This window comes from Delphinus delphis, chromosome 3, assembly GCF_949987515.2.
Source record: "Delphinus delphis chromosome 3, mDelDel1.2, whole genome shotgun sequence".
NCBI lineage: Eukaryota > Metazoa > Chordata > Mammalia > Artiodactyla > Delphinidae > Delphinus > Delphinus delphis.
Window position 1 is genome coordinate 17,408,577 of NC_082685.1, and position 24,365 is coordinate 17,432,941.

A 24,365-nucleotide genomic window follows, 5' to 3' on the forward strand; every position below is an offset into this window, starting at 1 on the left:
CCCGCCGTCTTGCCCCAGGCCACCAACGCTCTGTCTTGGCTCCACCCCCACAGCCGCCCTGGGGCTCGTTCCCTTCCCCCGGCCCCCGCCACGCTCCCGCCCCTTCCGGCCGCCCCGGTTCCCACCCGCCCCCTCGCGTGCCTCCCTTCCCACGCGCGAGGCGCGCCCTGAGACCCGAGTGGCCGGGCAGCAACGAGGCTGGGCGGGGCGCTGGCTCGGGTTTCGGCCCGCCCCCGGCGCCGGCGTGACCCCTCCCCGGGCGCGGGCGGGGCCGGGCCAGCTGGCCGGCGCCCCGCCCCCGGCCTGGCGCTCCGGGCGCTATAAGAGGGCGGCGGCTGCGGGGCGCCCAGCGCGGGGCCGGGAGCGCGATGGTCAGCCGCCGCGGAGCGGCAAGATGCTGGATGGGCCCCTGCTGGCGCGCTGGCTGGCCGCGGCCTTCGCGCTGACGCTGCTGCTCGCCGCGCTGCGCCCCTCGGCCGCCTACTTCGGGTAGGTGCCTCGGCAGCCCGGCGGGCGGGGCGGGCGGGCCGTGCCCGAGGCCGGCGCGGGCGCGAGGGCGGGGGCGACCCAGGTGCGCGGGGCGCGGTGCCCGGGCTAGCGAGGGCCCCCGGGTTGCCTGGAGCTGTTTGTTTGCGGAGCCCGCGTCGCTGGGTCCGCGAGTCGGTGTCCCCGTGGCGCGGAGCGCGGAGAGGGGCCGGCGTACCCGACGGGCTGGCGTGAGGCCCCGGTCCTCCGTGACCCCGGAGCCGTAGTCGCTGCGGCCGCTCCCGCGGCCGTGCGTGAGGCTCCCTGGAGCTCCGGCACCAAGCTCTGGTTATCGGCTCCCTTAGGCCAGGATTTCTTGCCAAACGTCTGGAGCCTCCCTGGCCCCTGCACACCCACCCCCCCTTGCAGTTTCCCCCTCCTTTCTCTCCTCGAGAAGTTAATTTAACAACAACAAAAAAATACGTACAAAATCCAGATGTTCCTTGCTCTGAGCCCCAAAGGGAAAAAAAAAACTCCAGACTGGAGGAATTTTATTTTTCTTGCGCTTTGCTTCTGACGTTCGCTCGGGCCCCGGCCCGCGGGAGCGCGTCTGTGGGACCTCTCCGGTGCGCAGGGCCCAGCCCAGCCGTGAATGCTGCCTCCCGCCGCCTCCAGGGTCGCTGTCCTGCGCGCTTCTCCGCAGCAGCAGTTAGTGTGGTTTGGGCTCGTCTCTCTCCGACGTTCCTTCCTGCCCTTCCTCGTTCCTCGCTCCCAGATCTGGGATGTCCAGATGGGCGAGCTTTGGGGACCCTCGCTGTACTCTGCAGATGGGCACACCGGGGTCTGGGTGGCATCGTGTGGGCAGCCCTCCGGATCTCCCCAGTCTCCCCGCCTCCTTACCCCGTGCCACTCCTGGAGCCGAGGCCACCCTCGCGTCCTGCCCAGTCCCTGTCCTGCGTGCCCTGCGGCCGTTCCCGGGCTGCCGCCCTCCACCCGTCGTCACCTGTTCCCTCTCCCCTGGACCAGGCGCCGGCGCGCAGCGTCCTGGCCGGCAGAGGGCCCCGTTGGTCCAGAAATGTGGCACTGCCAGGGCGGGGAGAGGCCGACTGGGCGAGAAGCCCTGCAGGTGTATCCTGTTCTCAAAGAAAATAAAATATTTTCATGGGAAACTTTCCCTTTGTGTTTTTCTCCCCCCTCCCCCTTCTCCTGTTCTTTTTTCCTGGGTTGTCTTCCAGGGTCAGCTCCCTGTCTCCTTACCCTGGAGACCCCACCCCGCAGCCAGAGCTGTGGCTGTGGGTTTGGCCCGCCTGGGGCCCAGGCTGTGCAGAGGCTGGCACGCCCCTGCATGCCATCTGTGCAGCCTTTGCCTCACCCTCTCGGGCAGAGGGAGGGTCAGAGGCTGGCTGTCTGGCTGCAGGTCCACGGTGAGTCACGATGGCCTGTCAGCCAGCTGTGCCTTCTCGCTGTCCGGGCTCAGCCATGGGTCTGCTCACCAGGCTTCAGACACACCCTAGGCTTGTCTGCGCCACGCTGTGCTCTGCTTGGAGTCTCCCTGCTGCTGGCCTTTTCTCTCTGGGAAGATCAGACCCACAGGGTGGCGTTCAGGGTCCTGGCTCCCACCCTCCATCCCAACCCCTGTAGCATCCCTCTTTTTCTCCGTGTTTCCTCTGCACTTTGTTACCTTCAGGGAAGTGTGGCCAGTGGCTGTGTGGCAAGTCAGGAGGGCTTGGAGCCCCTGTGGCTTCTCCAGCTAGCCCTTCTGGCCCTGCTCTTTAATCCCAAAGGCCCCCTCAAATGAGGCTTCCCAAGTCCTGCCCCGTGGGTAGCATAGAAAGCAGTTCTGCTGCCTCTGCTGGGGGTACACCCCACTTCCCCCCTCCCCCTGCCACCAGACAAGAGAGACAAGACTCAGCTTGGTGGATGGAGGTCCTGGAGGATGGCAGGCTCTGTGCCAGCCCCACAGGCAGGGAAGGTAAGGGACCTGGTGCTGGAGTCCACTCAGGATAGCACCAGGCATGGAGGCCCAGCCTCTGGCTAGCAGTGACTGGCTGAGCCTGGGTCTGGGGCCCTTTCTCCGGGCTTAATAAAGGGGCAGGAGCCAGAGGGGAGGGGGAGGAGGAGATGGCCCAAGGCAGGCAGGGCCAGGCAGGGCTGGGCCAGAGCCAGGGGGCCTCTCTGTGCCTTGTGCTGGGGCTTCCCTCCCCACCCCAAGTACAGAGGGAACAGGGGGAAGGAGCTGGGATCCAGCCCTCCTCTCCCTTCCCCCACTCTGAAAGCTCTGCCTGGCACAGAGGCTCACAGGCAGGGCAGCTCCAGTTACAGCCCAGAAACCCAGAGAGGCTGGCCTGGGGGAGGATCACGTGGGTGGTGGGAGCCCTCCTCGCCCCGCCCCCCCCACCCCCCCAGGCTGCAACCCAACCCGCCCTGCTCCTGCTGTCCTGCTCAGCCTCTGGCCACCAGGCAGGGCCCTCCAGGTCACCTGCCTGCCATGGGAAAGGGGCTCTCCTCTCTTCCTCCCTGGCCTGACCATTCTTTTTGGTGTGATTAGCAGGTGGTGTTTCCATCTGGTTCTCCTGGGGCTACAGAGATGTCTGTGCTCTGGGGGCCTAGACAGCTGGCCTGATGCTCTCTTGGAAGGAAGTGGAGCCTGGCTCTAAGGAGGAAAAGACTGTCCCAAGGTCTTGTGGCAAGTTTGAGATACAAACTTGGACACCCCTCCCTGCTGCCAACCACCAAGCCCCCTGCCCCACCCCATAGATCTGGGTGGGCTCTCCCATACTTTGCTCCTCTCTTGGCGTTATCCTCAGGTGAGAATATAGAGCTAAAGGGTGGGCCTTGTGTGCTGAAACCTGCTCAGGAAGGGATGCCCCAGGCACTGGGGCAAGCCACCCTTGTGCTCCCCTGAGCCTGGAGCCAGGGGCTGGATCTGGGGATGTGGGGGATCTGTGCTTGCCAGAGCAGGGTCTGGGCTCCCCAGCACCTTGCTGCCTCTTTCTTAGAGGTCCCGTGTGTGTGCTGAGCCAGCCCCCTGCAGAGGCCCCTGGGGAAACTGCTAGACAGGCATCCAGGGGCTGCACAGGCCAGCGGAGGCCTGAGGCTTCCAACGTGATTAATCTTCTATAGAAGTAAGAAGGGGCACGGTGAGCCCTGAGGCTCTTTCGTGGTGTTGGCTTCAGCACTCCACATTATACAGGAAGCATTTGCAGGGTGATGTGGGGGAGTGGGGCACTGCTGTGAGGTCTGGGCTCGTCCCAACTCTCTGGTCCAAGTAGCCTGGAGGCCTGCATGGAAGAGGCAGCACCAGGCGTGACACTAAGGGCTTCCCTAGCCCATGAGGGGTGCTGGGAGCCAGTTTGAAAGGCAGCTGAGGTGCTCTGGACCATTGCACATGGGGGAGGGCAATTGGCCTTAGGGCCAAAGGTCTTTTTGTTATTGAAACGTAACTCACATCCTGTAAATTTACTTAGTTGAAGTATACAGTTCAGTGGTTTTTAATACACCCACAAGGCTGTGCAGCCAGCACCGCTATCTAATTCCAGAACATTTTCATCACCCCAGAAACCTCATATCCCGTCTCCCCCTCCCCCAGCCCCTGGCAACCACTAATCCACTTTCTGTTTCTGTGGATTTGCCTATTCTGGACATTTCATATAAATGGAATCATACCATATGTGGCCTTTCACGTCTGGCTCTTTTCACCGAGCATGCTGTTTCCACGATTTATTCACCTTTGTAGCAAGAATCAGTACATCATTCCTTTTTGTGACTAAATAATATTTGACTAGCTGGACATAGGGCAGTTTTCTTCCACCTATTCATCTGTTGATAGACGCTTGGGTAGTTTCAACCTTTTGGCTATCGTGGATAATGCTCCTGTGAAAATTGGTGTACACGTTTTTTTTGGCTGTATGTTTTTAGTTTTTCTCGGTACATACCTAGAAGTAGAATTGTTGGATCGTATAGTAATGCTACGTTTAACCTTTTGAGAAGCCACCAAACTGTTTTCCACAGCATCATTTTACATTCCCATCAGTAATGCACCAGGGTTCCAATTTCTCCACTCCTCGCCAATGCTTGTTAATTCTCTGATTTTAAAGAAAACATATTTTTTTGTTTGTTTTTAAATTCTGACCACCCTGGTCGATTTGAGGTGGTGTCTCGTTGTAGTTTTGATTTACATTTCCCTGATGACTAGTGATGTTGAGCATCTTTTCATGTGCACAGTGGCTATTTATACTGTCTTATTTTGGGGAAATGTCTATTCAGTTTCTTTACCTACTTTTTGGCTCAGTTGTTTGTCTTTCTGTTGAGTTGTAAGAGCTCTTTAAATGTTCTAGATCTATTCTTGGACTGAGGAAAACCTGTTTTCTTGACCTGTGAGCTGGCATGCTCTCACCCCTTCATACAGGGGCTGCACCCATGGGTCTTCACAACAGATCTTCCCCCTGCTTGGCCCCCAGTGGACTATGTGGGGGGCCAGGGTGCAGGTGGCTGTTCATTTGCTGGAGCCTGGTCTGGGGTTGGGGCTAGCTGGGGGCCCTGGCACTGTGCTCGAGGTCTGCCCCAGAGGGGCTGCTGTCACTGGGGTGAGGGAGGGCTCTGAGTGCGGGTCAGGGAGGGTCGACTGCCCAGCGCCAGGAGGTGAGGGCATCTCCTCTGCTTCTCTGAATACTGAGCCTGGGGCTCAGCTGGCAGTCCTGTGTGGCCACGTGCCTGCTGGCTGCTTGGAGGAGGGGCTCCCAGCTGGTCCCTAGAGTAGGAAGAAGGAGGGAAGATTTCCTGGGCAGCAGGAGCGAGCCTAATGGTAGAATGGTAGAATGACAAGGCTGTACGGTGAGCCTGTGAGTGGGCAAGGGGTAAGATGGAGCCCTGCTAAGAGAACGAGACAGCTCTGACAGGGGCTGGGCGGGCTTGTGTATGGGGCTGAGGGCTGGGGCTCACCTGTAGGGGAGGTCAGCCTTTCACAGAGAGGCTGGGGAGACCCAGAGTCCACTGGGGCTAGGGAGGGGCTGACAGAGGGAGAGGTATCCCAGGGGATTCCCCGGCCAGGGGTGGTGGTGCTGTGAGCTAAGCAGGCAGGAGCTTGGGGAGTCACGTGGGTTTGGGCAACAGAGCAGGTGCTACCCATGGAGACCCACCTCTGGACAGACATGCCCGAAACAGTCCTGCAAGGCCTCAGGTCTGGTGTTTGAGGGAGAGGCCATGGAGAGCAGTGTGCTTCAGAGGGTCAGGAGAGGGTAGGCCTGCACTGGCAGCTGAGGTGGGGGAGGGCCCAGGCGATGGGGCCCTATCCACAGTGTCCAGGGCAGCTGAGGGGCTGGCAGGGAGATTGCTGAGGCCCCTTGGAAGCCCTGTGGGTGAGACCTCAGAACAGCAGGTGACGAGGGATGCAGGGCAGGGGCAGCAGGCTGAGGGAAGGTGCCTGGGGATGTGGGGAGGGCTTCAGGTCAGGGAAGGGAGCTCCAGGGACAGGAGAGGATAGAGGGGTGGTGTGTGGAGGGGCCTGGGCTTCCTGCCTGCAAAGGAGGGGGGATTCTTCTTGGACTATGGTCCAGGACCTCTGTGGCCAGTAGAGGGACCTAGGTGTTCCAGTTCCCAGCCTATGGGTCCAGGGCAGACATGGGGAGGCAGTTGGAAAGAGCAGGCGGGGGAGGCAGAGGGGATCCCTTGGGGAGCTCACTGCCCCTTGCATCTCTCGTCTCCAGAGTCCCTCCTGCCTCCCCCCTTCTCCTGGCCAGTCTTCTCTGGGGGGCTGTGGACTCCCAAACCGTTGGCCCCTGCCTGGCCTATTGTCCCCTTCCATAGGCTCCTGGGGGGGCCCTGCCCTGGCCCCCTAATACAGAGACCAGATAGAGGCAGGTGGGAGCATCAGGCCAGGCCTGGGCCTCTGGGCTGGGAATCTCGTGCACACAGGCTGTGGAGTCCGGTGGCCTCTTGGTGGGGTCTGAGGTGAGGAGGAAGCCGCCGCCATCTGGCTCCCCTCAGCTGTGTGAGCAGATGTTCTGCCACAGCCGGCGGCCGTCTGGACGGGAGGACAGCTGGCCTAATCTCACCCCCGTCCTTGCCACTGTGGTCCAGGACCTGACTCCAGAGCCATGGGCACTAGCATGATCCTGCCCAGGCTCTCAGGGTGGCCCCAGACTGAGGGTGGCGCCCACCACCCACCCCAGGGGCCTTGTGATATAGAGGACAATAGAAGTGTGTGGGTATTTTTTCTCCTGGAAAAGAATGCACACACACGATTCCTCCCGGGGGGCTGTGGGCCCTGAATTCGGGGAGGAGCGATGAGCTGATAAGGGGCCTGGCTTGGCTTTCCTGGCTGTAGAAAAATGACACCTGTCAGCAGGGCCGGCACTCAGCCCCCTTAATCCCAGCCTGGGGGGCACCCGGCTCCCTTTGTGTATTGTCCCAGAGGTGGGGGTGCCCCTGCAGTGCCCACCCTGGCTCAGCAGACTGCAGGAGGTTTCAGAGGAGGCGCAGTTGTCTGGGAAGTGGGTGAGGCCAGGTCCCTGCTTGAAGGTCAGCCTCTGGTGGGTGGGGAGCAGGGCCACTGTCCTCATGGGGCTACCCATCCTCCTGCGTCTGCCTCAGCTGTTGCCTCTTCCAGGAAGCCAGAGCATAGCCCAGAAGTATCACTCCTTACCTGTAGCTCACCTCTGGGGAAGCCAGGAGGTTCCCTTGTGGTGTCTCCTCCAAACTGCGCTGGGCTGACTCTTCCGAGGCCTGTGAGGGGGCCCCTCCGCTTCCTGGCTCTGCACCCAGGAGCCTGGTGTGGGGTCTGAGGTGCTCGTTCTCCAGGTGGCCCAGCCCCCTGCTCACCCCTGGCCCTAACCTCCACCACGCTGCACCCACACTTGCTGACTGGGCCATTACACCTTCCAGCGCAGGGATGGTGGGCCAGGTGCAGCAGACACAAGACAATGGGGCCTAGATGTTGGACAGAGGCTTTGCGGGCGTTTTTGCTGTGGTGCCGTGCTGAGGGGAGAGGGCTCTGCTGGAGCTCCCAGGGTGGGAGGTGGGGGTTGAGGACCCCACTGAGCGAGGGTCGGGGAGGTGGGAGCAGGTGGCTGCCCACGGTGCATAGCAGGTCTGAGCAGGCCTCTGGAGTGGGGCTTGGTAGCGTGGGCTGGACGATGACCAGCCTGTTTTCCTGCAGGGACTAATCATTAACGGACATCTGTGGGCTGGTCCAGGGTCTCCAGAGGAGGGCAGCCCCACTCAGGACAGTATCAACCTGGGTGGTGTGCTGGCCATCTGGCTCTGTGACCTGCGGGCACAGCCCGCCATGCTCCCCTGCTCCTCCCAGTGAGGTTCCTGGCTGGCCTGGTGCCCCTAGCCACAGGAGGAAACCCGGCCGCCCAGCTGGCAGGCCCTGCACCTCGAGACCGGCAGCCGGACGAGGGAATGGAAAAAGGCAAGCCTCAAGCTGCGTTTGTTTTTCTTAGCGATACCTGAGGTAGACGTGGCCAGGGAAGTGGTCTGGCCCGAGAGTAGAGGCTGCCAGGGGCTCCCAGACCAGAGCACACCAGACCTGGCTCCCTCTTGGACAGAGGGAGCAGCAGTGGCTGCCTCAGGCCACCCCAGGGTGGGGTGTTGATTGAGGCTGTCCCAGTGTTCCCCATCTGTGTCTGGCATGGTGCTAGGCCCCTGGGAGGCCAGCTCCAGGAAGGAAACCAGATATCAAAGTGATGCTGGTAGTGGCGGCAGTGGTGGTGGGGTCCGGTGGCTCTCCGAGCACCTGCCCTGCATCTTGCCTGTCCTTTGTGGCAGCCCCGTCGTGGGTCCACAGCCATCTCTGAGGCCTGGGGGTGTGGTGACCAGGGCACAGAGGTGGCCTGGTCACTCTGGTTCCTCCATGAAGCCACTGCAGCCCGTCTTCTCCTTGTGGCAGTCAGTGAATGTGGGGGTCCCATGCAGCCTCAGCCACCTTCCTGGGGGCTTTCGGCATGCCACTGTCCAATCTGGGCTCCACCGTCCTGCTCTGGAAAGGGGGCAGTTGGCTGGTGGCCCTCAGAGTCTGGGGGTCCCACGAGTTCTGCTCGCTTCAGGGGCCTCGTGTGGATGAGGACCTTTCTGTTAGGCTTGGGGGTGCCAGGCCTGGTGGGCAGTGCTGTGGGTCCCAGTGTAGTGGAGTTTGCTGAGTCCTGTGTCTGCCAGCTGACCCCCAGGGTGGCCAGGCCTTAGCTAGGCAATCCCCTGGACAGTGATGGATCTGCGGACTGACTAAGAGCTCTTCGTGCCCTGGAATCTTCGGGCCCCATGAGGTGGGGAAGTCGGGGCCTGGCAGTTCTCACAGCTGATGGAGGTGACAGCTGTCACAGACACAAGGTCTCTGCCACAGTGTGACCTGTATGCGGGGAGCTGCCCTCCCGCCCTGCTCAGCCCCATCCCTTGGCCCTCACCTCCTCCTTGGCACGGCAGGGCACCAAGTGATGGTGGAGCTCTCGGGGAGCCCCAGGCTCTGGTGGCGTCTATGCCCACCCCACACCCGCCTGCTTGGGTGGGAGGCTGCAGGCCACGGGAGGATGGAGGGTTAATCTCAGAACCAGTTCTCAGCACTGGAATTTGTTTTGAATTTGATTCACACAGAAATTAAACGCCGTCTGGTGGGGCTGAGGTTTCCTTGGCAGGGCGCTGTGGCTTCTGGAACTCCGGCCTCTTCTCCTTCCGCCCAGCCCAGGGTCTCAGCTCCCCATGCCTGGGGAGCTGGGTTTGCGGGCAGGGTGGCCCTTGTGGTGGCTGGGCCTGTAGGCAGGAGGAAGGGCAATCGAAATCTGTTCCCCTACCCCAACTGTGAGTGAGAAGGGGTGAGGTGTTCTAGGGGCTGAGTGATGTGGGACAAGGATGGCTCCAGTACCAGCGCGGGCCAAACCTGCACCCACCCTCTTCCGACAATGCCCGTCCCGCTACCTGGCTGTCCTTGGGGCAGATGTGAGGATGTGTGACTGGCTGGGTGCTCAGAGGGGCTGCGCTAGTAGTCCCCAAGCAGTCAGGCATGACAGCCTCAGGCCTGGTCCACAGAGGGGGTTGGGCATCCCCAGACTTGGCTCTGTCTGTCCTAGGTTCTTTCCTGTTGCCCCAGGGCTGGAGTGTGCTCTCTGCAGAGCTCGTCAGCGGGGTGAGCCCTCAGCAACGTGGGACCTAATCCAGGATGATCTGGTCTCAAGATCCTTACCTTGATTACTTCTGCAAAGAGCCTTATTCCAAAGAAGGCACATTCTGAGGTTCCAGGTGGCTGTGAATTTGGGGACCTTTATCCTGTGCTTCAGATTATTCCTGCAAACAGTTTCTCAAATACGGCGACCAGCATATGGTCAGAGATAGCTTGGTGTGCAGGGAAATGCAGCCAAAGGACTTGCAGAAATGATGGCAGCAGACCAGTAAACAGAGCATCCCACACTGAATAAAACAACTCTCACTGTGCTTGCAGGAGCAAGATAAGCTTGGGATATCTGTAAGGAATGAGAAGCCACAAAAACTGACCCAGCAAGTTTGGAAAAACCAAATAGCACTGGGAAAAATTTTAAGTAGTAGACTGATTTGAAAGCAGATTATAAACAGTTGAAGAGAATTAGCAAACTGTAAGATGGGTCAAGAGAAATTACACAGAGTGTGGCATGGGAAGGCGGATACACAGAAAGCAGAGAGGGTGAGAAACCTGGGGACACAGTGAGGAGGTCCCACATGCTCCACCAGAGGCCCAGAGGTAGAAGAGAAGAGAAACTGATGGGGTGATACATGGAGAGAATGGCTGAGAGTTTTTCTGAAACTGATCAGAACAATCAAGAAGATTCAAGAGGCCCAGTGTCTTTCTAAGCAGAAAAAAAAAAAAAAAAGCTCATGCCAGAACATGACAGATTGCAACTGCAAAACACCAAAGCAATCCCAAAAAACAAAATACAGATTACCTTCCAAGGATTGTCAGGCTGACAGCTAAGTTCAGAACTGAGAGCAAAGCCAGGAGGTGGTGGGACCATCCCCTTGGTGCATGAAAAGAAAATAACTGCCAGCCAAGAACTCTACGCTTGGTGAAGATTACTGTAAAATGAGGGTGAAATAAAGACATTTTCAGACAAATTGAGAGTTGCTCTGAAGGAAATGTTGACGCCGCAGCTTAGGCATGGGAAATGGCCCTGCTGTGTTCCAGACACAAAAAGGAGTGAACAGCAAGGAGAAGGTCACAGGGAAGGAGGGGATAAGGGAGCATTGAACAACTTCCTGTTGGGTCCTAAATGTAGAACTAAAATACACAACAGCATATAATTCCAGGGAGTCAGCAAGGTTGTGTTCTCAGGCCTCATATTACTGAGAAGGGGGTGGTATTGACCAACATTGAACATGGGTAACTTATAGACTCATGTTGTAATTTTGAGGGTAACCATGAAAATAATGGAAATATATGACTTCAAATTAACAAAAGGAAAAGGAGAATAATGAAAATAACCCAAAAGAAGGCAGGAGAGGAGAAAAGAAAAAGAAGAGGCATGGCCAGCAGAAAGGATAAACTGAGACCCCAGGACCCCAGTGGATGAAATGTTCCAGGCATAAGGCTGAGGTGATTGGGGTTGTGGTCACGTCCTGAGTCTAATTATAGGCTCTGGGTGAGAGACACACGATGTAAGGATAGAGAACATAAGAGGATGGAGAGAGAACACACCAGCTCAATGGGCCATAAGGTAAAGAGGGAAATGAGAGTAGAGAGAGACTCAGACTCAGCACAGTGATCTGAGCTGTGACTGTTTTAGTCAGTGACCTGGGGCTGTGTCAGACTCAGTCTGGTGCCCTGAGGCTGCAGTTTCGGAGAGGCTGAAGCAGCCACAGTGGTAGCTTAAATGCATATTTTAGAAGTGGAGAGACATTTGAAAGCACTCAGCAAGTGTCCATCACAAAAGTGAGGAAGAGAAGTAAGGTAAACCGAAAGAAAGTAGAAGTAGTGCAGAAATCAACAAAAAAAACGTGCATTAGAGATGAACAGATCCCTCTCTGGGAAGGTCTTAGAAACACCTGAGGAGACTAACCCAGTGAAGAGGAGGCTCAGAGTGCTAGTGTCCAGCTACGGGGAACATCATCACAGATTCTGCAAACAAAAACAAGGGAATGTAATGAACAGTTCCATGCTGATAAATCTGCAAATTCAGAGGAAATGGAGAAAACCAAAAAAGTAACAGAAACAGATTTAAGATATAGAAATACTGACTAACACTATAGTAAGCAAAGAAATTGGGTCATTGGGAATGTAAAGTGGTATAGTCACTGTGGCAAACAATCTGACAGTTCCTCAAACAATTAAATATGGAATTCCTCTATGACCTAGCAGTTCCACTCCTGGGTTTATACCCATGAGAAATGAAAACATATGTTCACAAAAATATGTGTACATGAGTGGTCATAGTGGCATTATGAACAATAGCTGAAGAGTGAACAACTCAGGGACTTCCCTGGCAGTCCAGTGGTTAAGACTCTGCGCTCCCAATGCCAAGGGTACGGGTTCCATCCCTGGTCAGAGAACTAAGATCCCTCATGCCACAGGACGCGGCCAAAAAATAAATTAAATCAATAAAATAAATAAAAAGACTGAACAGCTCAAACGTCCATCACCTGAGGAGTAGAAAAATAGAATGTGGTATATCCATACAAGGGGATATTATTACATGCTACCACACGGAGGGACCTTGAAAACATTGTGCTAAGTGAAAGAAGCCAGTCAGAAAAGGCCACACGTTGTTTGATTCCTTTTATAGGAAATGTCCAGATCAGGCAGACCCACAGAGGCAGAAGGTAGATTAGTGGTTGCCAGGAGTTGGGGGAGGGGAATAGGGAGGTAATAGCTAAAGAGTACGCTAAGTAGTTTCTTTTTGCAGTGATGAAAATATCCTAAAATTGACTGTGGTGGTGTTTGCATATATCTGCAAATATACTACAAAATGCTGAATTATATACTTTAAATGGGCAAAGTTTATGGTAAGTGAATTATATCTTGATATATAAAGGTGTTCTAAAAGAAAAGAAAAAGAAATTGGACCAGAAAAGAAATGTTTCCACCAAGAAAAGGTCAGCCTGCATGGCTTCATGGCAAGTTCCACCAAACAGTCAAGAAGACACGATTCTAATCTGACACAACTCTTCTAGGAAATTAAAAAAAAAAAAAAACTCCTGCTAAGGCACTGAAACTCAGCAGGAAGAGCATGGGAGAAGAAAATTACAAGCACGGATGCAAACATCCTAGACAAAACATCATCAAGTTACATCAGCAAAACAGAGAAAGGATAAAACCCATCGTGGCCAACTGGGTTTATTCCAGGAATGCTTAATGTCTAACATTAGAAAAATCAATTAGTGAAGTTCCTCAATTTAGCAGATTAAAGGAGAAAAATCACACATCAAAAGATGCAGGGATGACATTTGATAAAGTTCAACATCCATTTGTGATTTTAAAAACATTCATAGCAAACTAAAAGCAGAAGGGAACTTCTTTAACTTGATACAGGGTGTCCAGAAAAACACACAGCAAACCTCATGCTTAACGGTGAAATGGCAAAAGCTTCCCTTTTAAAACCAAGAGTCAGACAGGGATGCCTGTCGTCACCGTTGTCTAAATCTGGGTGATGCCAATTGTCTTAACAGACCCTCAAGCATGATGGGAGTCTTTTCTCTCATGTAGCAATCACGTTCTGGCTCTGTGAGTGCATTGACTCCTGGTCTCTCGCCTTGTAGTGCCAGTCTTTAGGGCACCCTTGCGTCTGGAGGGGTGGGTCTGGGTAGCAGAGATGAGCAAGGATGAGGGTCCCCACTTTCTGGTGGTGGTGCCCACAGTTCTCTCCTTCACTTCATGGCCACATATGCTCTGTGCTGGCTGGTGGCTATGGAGCTGGGGGTCAGGAGGCTGGGTCCCAGAGGGTAGCTGGCAGATTCTGCACGATTATGCTGATGGCCCTAGCCAGTGTAGCAAGGCAGGAAGAACCGCATAGTAAGAAAATAGACTGGTGTCTCTGCAGACTGCATGATTGTACACAGAGCATCTGAAAATCATCAGAGATGAATTACAACACATAGCAAGGTCACCAAATACTAAATCAGCATAGGGTCAGTTGGACTTTTGTAGGTCAGCAACAGAGGGAAGACTGACTTTATAAAGTTATTTTATTTTTATACACTATCACTCTGGAACACAGACTGACTCTAATACAGGCCAGCCCTGTGGGAGGCTGTAAGACTTCAGACTTCAGTGGGGGAACGTGTAAGACTTCAGAGAGAGGCAGGAAGGAATCCTGAGTAAATGGAGAGAGATGCTGTTCTCACCAATGGAGAGATTCAAAATTACACACACAGGGGACTTCCCTGGTGGCGCAGTGGTTAAGCATCTGCCTACCAATGCAGGGGTCACGGGTGCGATCCCTGGTCCGGGAAGATCCCACATGCTGCAGAGCAACTAAGCCTGTGCACCACAACTACTGAGCCCACGCACCTAGAGCCCGTGCTCTGCAACAAGAGAAGCCATCACAATGAGAAGCCCGTGCACTGCAACAAAGAGTAGCCCCGCTCGCCACAACTAGAGAAAGCCCGCACACTGCAAAGAAGACCCAATGCAGCCAAAAATATATAAATAAATTTATTTTAAAAAATTGCACAGAGCAGTCATGACCACCCCAGCAAACCCTGTCACGTGTGTGCAAATGCAGAGCCAACGTGTGCCCTTGGAATCTGTTGGAAGGAGCTCCTGACGGAATCCCAGTAAAACGTCAGGAGCTCGTGACACTAGCCCAGGGTGGAGCCTGGAAATGAGCCACATGTGAGGCTGCTGTGACATCACAGAGCAGCGAGGAGATGGAACCTTTGGGATCCTGAGGGAGGGATGCTGGCCCCACCATACTTCATGGGCAGATGTTGGTGTCAGCTGGATGGAGAGCTGGATGTGCACAGCAAGATGGGGAAGCTTTTGGAAGATGTTTAGGAGATTGTTTATGACATTAGTGGTGGCAGTTGAGAGTGCCTGGGCACAAGGCTGTTTCTTGAGCTGGGTGAGAGCTGTGTTTCCCAGTTGTGCTGCTCACTTCCATGTGTGTATTATATCTTTTGAAGATACCTGAGTGTTGTAAAGTACCAGACCAACATTTAGGTCTCGTTTCTTCCCAGGAAATGGGTCCAGCGCTGGGAGAGGACAGCCAGGTGGAGCAAGGGCAGCCAACCTGGACTCAAGTCCTCCATGGGCTTCCTGGGCAGGCTTATGTGCCCATCGACCCGCCTGTCTCAGACCAGATGCCCACAGAGAGGGAGGGGCAGCTGTGTTGAGCACAGTGGCAGGGGCACTGGTGTGGGCAGCTGGGTGGTTGGAGGGTCTGTGCTGTGCCGGGTGGCCTGGGCGCTTTCTGGGCTGGAAGGCGCAGCCCCTGGAGATAGGCTGTGTGGGCAGAGGCTCATTGCTCCAGGCTGGCATACAGGGCTGAGAGCCTGTGAGGGACTTCTCCATGCCACTGGCTGTATGTTGAACTTTGTCATTTTGAATGGGCCACAAGTGCATGGGACAACGTGTGAGTGGCTCACACGCCATAAGGGAGAAGAACGTGTTTCCTCTGCCCCAGGCTGCCTTTATCCTGGGTTGCCCCGTGCACCCACAGGTGTGCACGCAGGTACTCTGCAGAGGTAGGCCTGTGCCTTGCACTGAGTGTACACAGCAGGTGGGCTGCGGCATTTCTGAGGCCTGCTGAATACTGGAGTGGATGGAGCCCATTTATTCAGCCAATCTCCAGTCTTTTTGAATACCAAACAGTGCTTCCAGTGTTTTTGCACGACAGCATTGATTGCATTGGGTAACATGTGAGTGACATACACTTGTACGTTTTTTCTTGCTGCTGACATTAAATTTTTTTTTTTTGCTTATATGTTTTAATATAACATATCTGTAGTCTGTATTTCTAGAAAGAGAATTGGTGGGTGAATTTTTATAGATATGTCAGTCCAGAATTCCAGCCAAGGAGGAACACCTCCTTCCCTGTGTCCTTGACAATAATCCTATCAGACATTGATTTGTACTCCTCTGATGAATGAAAAATAACCTATCAATATAGTTTTTTGTTTTTGTTTTTGCTGTACATGGGCCTCTCACTGTTGTGGCCTCTCCCGTTGCGGAGCACAGGCTCCGGACGCACAGGCTTAGCAGCCATGGCTCACAGGCCCAGCCGCTCCACGGCATGTGGGGTCTTCCCGGACCGGGGCACGAACCCGTGTCCCCTGCATCGGCAGGCGGACTCTCAACCACTGCGCCACCAGGGAAGCCCTCAATATAGTTTTATTTTGCATTTTTTTGAGTGAAATGCAAATAAGTTTTTAACAGCCAGCTATATTCCCTTCCCTTGAACTGTATGTTCATATCCTGTATCCAATTAACAGTTGATTCCTTTGTTATTGATCTAGAGGAAAAGATACGCCTGTGTCCACATATGTACATGCAACACATGCACATGTGCCCATATGCACATGCCCACACACAAGCAAAGAAACTTGGTCCTTGGCCTGGGATCTGAATTGCAGCATTTCCTCTGTTGGTCTTGGGGTTCTATGCTACTTTTTGCTGTGCAGAGATTCTTGTACATTTAGATAGTCTAATTTATTAAATTTTAAAGGCATTTTGGATTCTGAGTCACTCTGACAAAAGCCTCCCTGATTCTAAGAATGTTTTATGAACCTCTCATCTTTCCTCCAGCACTTCTGTGGGTTCCTCGTTGTGTTGTCGTTTCTGCCTCTTGTCCCTGGGACCTTCTCCACTGAGCCCGGACCCACCTGATGGCCACCCTCTTCCCTGTACCCCATGCATTGTCTCACCCCTGCACCTCCGTGAGGGTTTGTCCTCTGTTGCTGCACTCCGGGCCATAAGTTCACAGGCTGGCTGCACTGAGTCCACACTGACTGTTAAGGGGGCCTGGGCAGGGGCCAGCTGGGCCCCCATAAAAGGGAGGTGGGGATGTGCCATCTTGGGATGAGGGACACCGGGGGGTAGAGCAGTGCTGCCCCCTTGGGTTTCAGCCTCATGCCTACCATGGGAGCTGGGTGATGGCTCAGGGGAAAGGCCTGGCCCTTGGGCCTCAGGCCTCAGCCATGTGGCCACACGATTTTCAGATGGCCATTCCTGGACTTGAGCTGACCCTTCCTCAACATCCTTCTGCCCAGAACAGATGTAGACCCCACCTGGCCTCAGGAGAGTGTCAGCTTGCCTGTGGCTGTGTTTATGGAGCTGCCTCTGATACCCTGGTGGACATGCTGAGGCCAGGTGGGAGTGAAACTACCTGTAGCTATGTAGACTGGCCCTGGGTGTGGGGGACCCCTGAGTTAGCTCCTCATGTGCAGTGTGGACACAGGCTGGCACCAGGTGGGGGGGGGGGGCCCTGTCCTCAGTGCCCATGTGCAGAATTTGGACACAGGCACCCCCAATGCCTCCTGGAAGACTGCAAGGCAGCATCACCTGCCATTTGTCTCCCTCTCCTCGTCCGTTTCCAGCCTGGCCCCAGGTCCCCCCAGGATGGCCTTACAGTAGGGGTCTTCTTGGATGCCGGAATGTTTTGGCAGCGGTGGGAGCTTGGTTAATCTGAATCCTGCCTGGGGGATGTGCTGGTTGGAGGCTACAGCGCTTTAGCCATGTGGCACGCAGTTCTGGGCACAGCTGTTGACATTCCTGTCTGGGGACAAGTCTCCACTGTGTGAGCTGTCTTTGTGTGAGGAGTATGGCTCTTCCGGCCTCCAGCCCAGGGTCCTCGGGCCCCTGCCTGCTCACCCTGCCCCAGTGCAGCAGCTGTCCTCAGGCAGGGGCCTGGAAGTCCACAAAACTGCCCCCTGACGTCAGCCTCTGCCACATCCCCATGTCCTTAGGCATGAAGTCCTAATGCTAGATAAGGGGTGCAGGTAACTGGGGCTGCCGTGTGCTGCTACCCCTCCAATGCATCGTCCCAGCCCCAAGCTCACGTGTCTTCTCCCCGAAGGTCTTACTGCCTCTGCATCCCCACTGCTCAGTGGCCCACAAAGGATCTGTCCGTGTCTCAGGGACCTTTGGAGCTTCTCCTCTAGCCAGCACCCATGCTGGCCTCCCACAGCACACCCAGGGGCCTCCTGATTCAGAGTGTTGCTTACGGAGAGGGGCACGGGTCTTTCAGCAACGTCTGCACAGACTTGAGCTGGCAGGGATGCCTCTGTGGGCTCTGCTCACCCACGCCCTTGGTCTCAGGGTTGGGAGCAGTTGCCACCTCTGCTCTCCCACAGCTCACCGGTACACTAGCTCTGAGCACTGTGGAGAGCAGGGCCAAGGCCTGGGGTGGGTCTTCTCAGGGTGCCCACCATGGCCTCACTCATGCTGCACCTAAGTGTGCAGAGGTGGGGGGTAGTGGTCCTTTCTGCTCTGCACCCCTAGGCCTGACCAGTCAGCTCTGGTGTTCCGGTAGCCTCCTTGCCCAGTGCTGCCTGGGCCTCCTGTCAGCCTGGTTCCCAAGCCTCAGCATCCTGCTTTGCTGTTCTCAGGGAGCTGATCAGCAAGGGTGAGACAGGGGCAACTCCTTCAGGGACCGGGATCCAGAGGCCTCAGGGTAGGGCCGATTCTGCTTTGCACGGGCCCCACCCTTACCAGGGTGGATATGCAGCGACTCCCCTCTCCACTAGGCAGGGCAGGGCATGCTGGGGGGTGTGTGCATGCAGCTACAAAATGTGGTACCCGAGGTTGTCCCCAGGGGAACCTCAACCTGCAGCATTACTGCTGGAGTCTGTTAGAGGGTGGGGTTCTAGAAGGCCCTGCCCACATCCCTTCCCCTGCAGAAAGCTGCAGCTCTCCTTGTCAGCCCAGTGGCCACCGTACCCCTGAGGGGGCTTTGGAAGGACAGCAAGAAATGGGATGGGGCATGGTGTGGGGCTCCAGTATCTGTGAACTCCTGATACCCCTGGTTCCTGGGGTTGGCTGAGGTGAGAGGTGGGGGCTGGGGCTTGTTTCTAGTGGTGGGCTCTGAGCCCCATTCACGTCCAGGTGGGCACCTCTCCCTCCTGAGGGCTGAAGGTCTGGGTGGGGCTGGGCCTGGACGTTCCTGGAGCCCAGATGTGCAGTTGTCTGTCTGGGGACACTGAGGCCCATGGTTCTGAGCACAGAGCAGGCAGAAGGCCAGAGCCAGTCAGTCCCTGGATGGAGCAGCTGGTAAGGAGTTAGGGCAGGCAGGCCAGACAGAGGAAGACGGACCCAGGCCAGGGCCTTGGCTCAGCCAAGAGAAGGGGTGGAGTTGCACAAGGACCAGGAGCCCACTTCCCGGGTGGCACCTGGGTCCTGGGACGAGAGGCCCCTTCTGGTGCACATATTCCAGGAGACCCCATTGGAACCATGGGGGCCATCTGCACAGGCTGCAGGACAGGGAGTGAGCCAGGGCCATCCTCAAGGGACCACAGGGCCGTGGGGGGCACCCCTAGCTGGGGATGGCAGAGTGTGGGGGTCCTAGAGCAAGCTGGGTAAGCAGACATGGGAGTGGGTCGGGGAGGGTACAGTAGATGTACGTCTCATGCGGCCTGAGGCAACTGTGCCCGCTCCCTGCCTTGGTTGTCTGCCCTTGGCCAATACCCTGGGCTGGGCAGTCTTCCCAGGTGTGTGTGTATGAGTTTCTAGCTGTGTGTTCCTTCCCCTGTCATCAGACCTGGGCAGTGAGGCTGGTGTCAGCTGGGGTGTGACTCCCTGAAGGGACTTGTTGGGGATTGGTCAGCATCGGTGTGGATACCCGAGTTATGCTCACTGGGCAGCCAGTGTGAGAACCCAGGGCGTGCAGGGGGCCAGGCAGGGGTCCACAAGCAGTTGGCAGGGCAGGGCGTGAGTGGATATGGGGGCAAGCGGGTGTAGAGAGGATGCCTGGTGGGCAAGGGTCCCACGGCCTTCTCACCACCCCTCCGCTGCCAGGTTCTCTGTGACCTTTCTATACCGTCCCTGGGCCTGCTGCCCCTTCTGTCCCCCAGGTGGGCCCACTGGGGCTCCTATCCAGTTGCCACCATGCTTTCCGGCCGAGCAGGTTCTTCTGCTGCCCCAGCATCTGCAGCCCTCGCCCAGCGCCCACCTTCTGCCTCTGGGGCAGGGCTCACTCTGGCCTCTCTGTGCCCAGGCTGACGGGCAGTGAGCCCCTGACCATCCTCCCGCTGACCCTGGAGCCGGAAGCAGCTGCCCAGGCACACTACAAGGCCTGCGACCGGCTGAAGCTGGAGCGCAAGCAGCGGCGCATGTGCCGCCGGGACCCCGGTGTGGCTGAAACGCTGGTGGAAGCGGTCAGCATGAGTGCTCTCGAGTGCCAGTACCAGTTCCGGTTTGAGCGCTGGAACTGTACGTTGGAGGGTCGCTACCGGGCCAGTCTGCTCAAGCGAGGTGAGTGTGCTGGGACACTGGGCCGGAGCAGGGAGGCAGGACCTCCTGGCCGTGGTGTGCGCCCCTAGTGCAGCACCTCAGCTGAGTTCCAGGTGACTGGGCGGTGGGTGGGATCTGACCCCCCCGATCACCCCTTCCCCTGCCTCCTGCCCTCTCCCCCATGCCCGGTCCCTTCTCACACCTGCATGAAACAGTTGCTGGTGGCACAAGGCACATGTGGTCAGCTGTGACAAGGCCTGAGGCAGCTCTGATGGCTCTTGCCACATGGCAGTGGCTGAGGCCCGGTGCCTGGGCACAGGAGCAGGGGTCCAGCTGGTGCCCCAGCCCAGAGCACGGAGCCTCCTCTCTTGTGTCTCCTTCTGCATGAGGGTGCCGAGGGGGACTCTCATCTGAGTCTCTCAACAGCGTTGTTTTAAAAACTAGGGGACACGGGGGAAGGGTAAGCTGGGACGAAGTGAGAGAGTGGCATGAACATATATACACTACTAAATGTAAAATAGATAGCTAGTGGGAAGCAGCCGCATAGCACAGGGAGATCAGCTCGGTGCTTTGTGACCACCTAGAGGGGTGGGATAGGGAGGGTGGGAGGGAGGGAGATGCAAGAGGGAGGAGATATGGGGATATATGTATATGTATAGCTGATTCCCTTTGTTATAAAGCAGAAACTAACACACCATTGTAAAGCAATTATACTCCAATAAAGATGTTAAAAAAAAAACAAAACTAGGGACCTGAGGCCCAGGGCATGGCAAGGCTCACAGAGGGCCCTGGCCAGTCTAGTAGGTTGGAGACCCAGATGGATAGGGTCTCCGATTGCTGGGCACACCTGTGGCCCAGTACACTCTGGGTTCTCTCCTGCCCCTGACCAGTCCTATGTCTGGGGCACGAGGGAGCACCTCCTGTCCCCAGGTGCACATGGCAGCCCAGGCAGGTACGCCCCTCCCTGCATGGAACACACCAGGAAGGATCCTTCCCGCAGACCCTGCTCTATACGGAATGTGTGCCTGGGGATGCCATGATTTGGCTGCACCTGAGGGAGACGGGGGCCGCTGTGGCCTGCTGACCTGCCCCTGCCCCCACCACCCCAGGCTTCAAGGAGACAGCCTTCCTTTACGCCATCTCCTCTGCTGGCCTGACGCATGCACTGGCCAAGGCGTGCAGTGCAGGCCGCATGGAGCGCTGCACTTGTGATGAGGCCCCTGACTTGGAGAACCGAGAGGCCTGGCAGTGGGGTGGCTGCGGGGACAATCTCAAGTACAGCAGCAAGTTCGTCAAGGAGTTCCTGGGTCGGCGGTCTAGCAAGGATCTGCGAGCCCGTGTGGATTTCCACAACAACCTCGTGGGTGTGAAGGCAAGCGGGGTGGGGTGTGGAGTGGGAAATGGTGCAGGGTGGGGGGCGCACAGGGCACAGGGCAGGGCATGGGGTGGGTGTGGGGTTGCAGGTGGTGTGAGTTGGGGAGCAGGGCGGGAAAGTGCAGAGGGGTGGGCAGGGTGCATATGTGTTTAAGGGCTGGGGTGCAGGGGCTGAGGGAGGGGCATTGGTGGTGGAGAGGGCTGGGAGGAGGTGAAGTTGGCTGCCTCTGGGGCTCTGTTCCAGCCACTGGTGACAGCCAGGGCCTCCAGTCCTTCTGCTTATAAGGCTCATTACTTACCAGATGGGCAGGGATACTAGTTGTCATGGTGGGGAACTCCATGGAGGGATGCCCCGTGGTCTCCCATGGTTGGGTGGAACCAGAAGGCCTACTTGCTGCTGGCTGGTGAACAGGCAGGTGGGTCCTGGCTGGTCAAGGCCACAGGGAGGGTCTCCCTGCTGGGCACCATCTAACCAGGAAGACAATGGACTGGTCCCTACCCGCCAGGGCTGAGGGGTGGGTGGTCCTGTCACCAGGGACCTAGGTGGACAGCAAACAGGTAAGTGTGTGGTCCAGGGGTCCCGGGGAAAAGCTGGGGGTGTGGCTGGCTCAAGCTGGGGAGGCGGCTGCTACCTCAGGGACCCTGTCTGTGGCCAGGACTGTTCCGAGGAAACTTGAAACAAAAGACTCAAGGTGAAAAGGACTGTTTCAGCTCTCTTGCTGGGCCCTTCTGGGAGCTGCTGGCTGCAGGCATGGCTGGACCTGGGGGGACCTGGCTCCGCAGCCACTCTCTACCCACCCGCCAGCCCCTTGGCTCCACGCCGCTGGAGGAGGCATCGGGTCCCACCACCTTCACTGTGGACAGAACACCCCACCCTCTTAGTCCCTGCACAGGCTGGCCAGTCAAACGCCTCCCAAGGCCCAGCCTGAGCTGGGGGATAGTCAGGGGCTGGGAGGGGGAGCTGCGTGCTTGCTGGGCAGCCCTTGCGATATGGAGCCCCAGCCTAGGGGCTGGAGGGGGGCGTGAGGTCATTAATGCCAGCCTCACTCTGAGCCCCTCTTTATTGAGAAGCCAGAGTTCTGAGGTGTGGGCTTATTAAAGAATCAATTTCCCCCTATTCCACAGGAGCTCTGCCTCTCCTTCCACCCTCTGGGGAGGGGTGCAGGCTGATTAAATCCCCCATGGGAGGCCCTTTCTTTTCCTCTGCACTCGCTCTTTTGTAAGCTATTAATGAAAAGTCAGAATATGAAAGTGCTCCATTAGCTCCACTGGTCCTGGGTAAGCCTCGTTTTAATTAAATTTGTCCGGGTTTCTCAGCAAAGTATCATTAAATGTGACTCTTCTGTTGCCTGGCTGGAGGGCAGCTATGTTTCTTAATCCCCCTTGAGCCGACTCTCCCTGGGGGCAGTGTGGGAGCTCAGGCCTGGCTTGGGGCCCACTGGGAGAGGGACCTCCCCTTCCCCTGCCGTTCTTCTTCCCCGTGTCCCTCTAGGGACCCCAGTGTGGAAAGTCAGGCAGGAGGCCCCGTGGGACAGCTGGGCTGACTCCACGGCTTTGCAGGTTGGACCCAAGTCCTGGGAGGGGAAGGGCCCAGCCTGGGTCTTGGGCAGCTTCCCAGATCCCAAGCGGAGTGTGGGTGCTGGGCCATGCCTGCTCCTGCCTGCATGTGTGCGGTGGGTGCAGCCCCCTCCCATCTGGACCTCTCTGGAGGCTTTCTCCCACTTTCCAAGTAGCAGGGTGGGGGATGGTGCCTGCACATGCAGTAGCATCTGATCCCTGTGCTCAGGCAGGGGCATGGCCAGTTCTGTCCACTAGGCAAGCTAACTTGCTTGTCCTTACTTTTTCAAGGAGCAGACTGCTGAGGACAGACTGTGTGGTCCTGGGGGGTGCTGACAGGGGGGCTAGCGGGGAGGTGTGCCCTGCCTTGCAGAGGGCAGCCTGGGATGCAGGGATGGGAAGGGAGGACCATGATGGTGCAGGAGGTGGGTTCAGGGTGCTGCAGTGGCCTCTCTGAAGGTGTGGTGCTGGCTATGGGGTTTCTGTCCTGGGTGGTTCATGACTTGGAGAGGGAGGGACATGTGTGGGTACCAGGGGGCCTGGGTGATGAGCAGTGGTGACCCCCTTTGCCTGGGCCCGGGTCTGGGGGGCCATGAGATCTGGCCCTGGGGTGAATGGCAGTTCCAGCCCCTCTGAGGGTTGTCCTTGGGGACTGGTCTCCAATCTGCTCAGAGTGGCCCTTATGCCCACCTCCCTCCCAGGTGATCAAGGCTGGGGTGGAGACCACATGCAAGTGCCACGGCGTGTCAGGCTCGTGCACCGTGCGGACGTGCTGGCGGCAGCTGGCGCCTTTCCATGAGGTGGGCAAGCGCCTGAAGCACAAGTACGAGACAGCGCTCAAGGTGGGCAGCACCACCAATGAGGCCACCGGCGAGGCCGGCGCCATCTCACCACCGCGGGGCCGGGCCACAGGGACGGGTGGTGGCGACCCACTGCCCCGCACTCCGGAGCTAGTGCACCTGGACGACTCACCCAGCTTCTGCCTGGCCGGCCGCTTCTCCCCAGGCACTGCCGGCCGCAGGTGCCACCGTGAGAAGAACTGCGAGAGTATCTGCTGCGGGCGTGGTCACAACACACAGAGTCGGGTGGTGACCCGGCCTTGCCAGTGCCAGGTGCGCTGGTGCTGCTATGTGGAGTGCAGGCAGTGCACCCAGCGCGAGGAAGTCTACACCTGCAAGGGCTGAGCCCCTGTGCCTGGCAAGGCTGCTGCAGGGGTGCAGGCAGTGTGTGCAATGTGAGGGGTGTACACTTGCAGGGGCTGAGCCCCTGGGCCTGGCCAGGCTGTTGCAGGGGTACAGGTGGTGTGTGCCATGTGAGGGGTCTAGACCTGCAGGGGCTGAGTCCTTGACCCGGGCGCCCCCAGTATACTTGGTTACAAGGCAGGGGCAGAGGCCAGGGAGTTGGCTGGGTTGGCCATCTCTGCCCTTTTATCTCCCCATCTCAAAGGCCTAGTCTGACCTCTGCATCCCCTCTGTTTGTCCCTCCCCATGACCTGAGAGCTTTGCACAGATGCTTTCCAAGCTGTGTCCCCCTGAGTCACCAGGTGGCCCTCCTGCGCTGGGTGCCCTCTGAGGAGCAGTGGGCACACCTTCGTGACCACATGGCCTCTGTGTGAGCTGCCTGTGGC

General features: G+C 57.1%; 1 protein-coding gene across 1 annotated transcript; it reads left to right on the top strand.

Moving 5' to 3' along the window:
* Positions 1-352: 352 nt before the first annotated feature.
* Positions 353-24,365, top strand: WNT9A (Wnt family member 9A). The gene is made up of 4 exons (XM_060006747.1): positions 353-489; positions 19,572-19,828; positions 20,917-21,179; positions 23,440-24,365. The coding sequence occupies exons 1-4, from the start codon at positions 395-397 to the stop codon at positions 23,920-23,922; spliced, it is 1,098 nt and encodes a 365-aa protein (XP_059862730.1). The 5' UTR covers positions 353-394; the 3' UTR covers positions 23,923-24,365.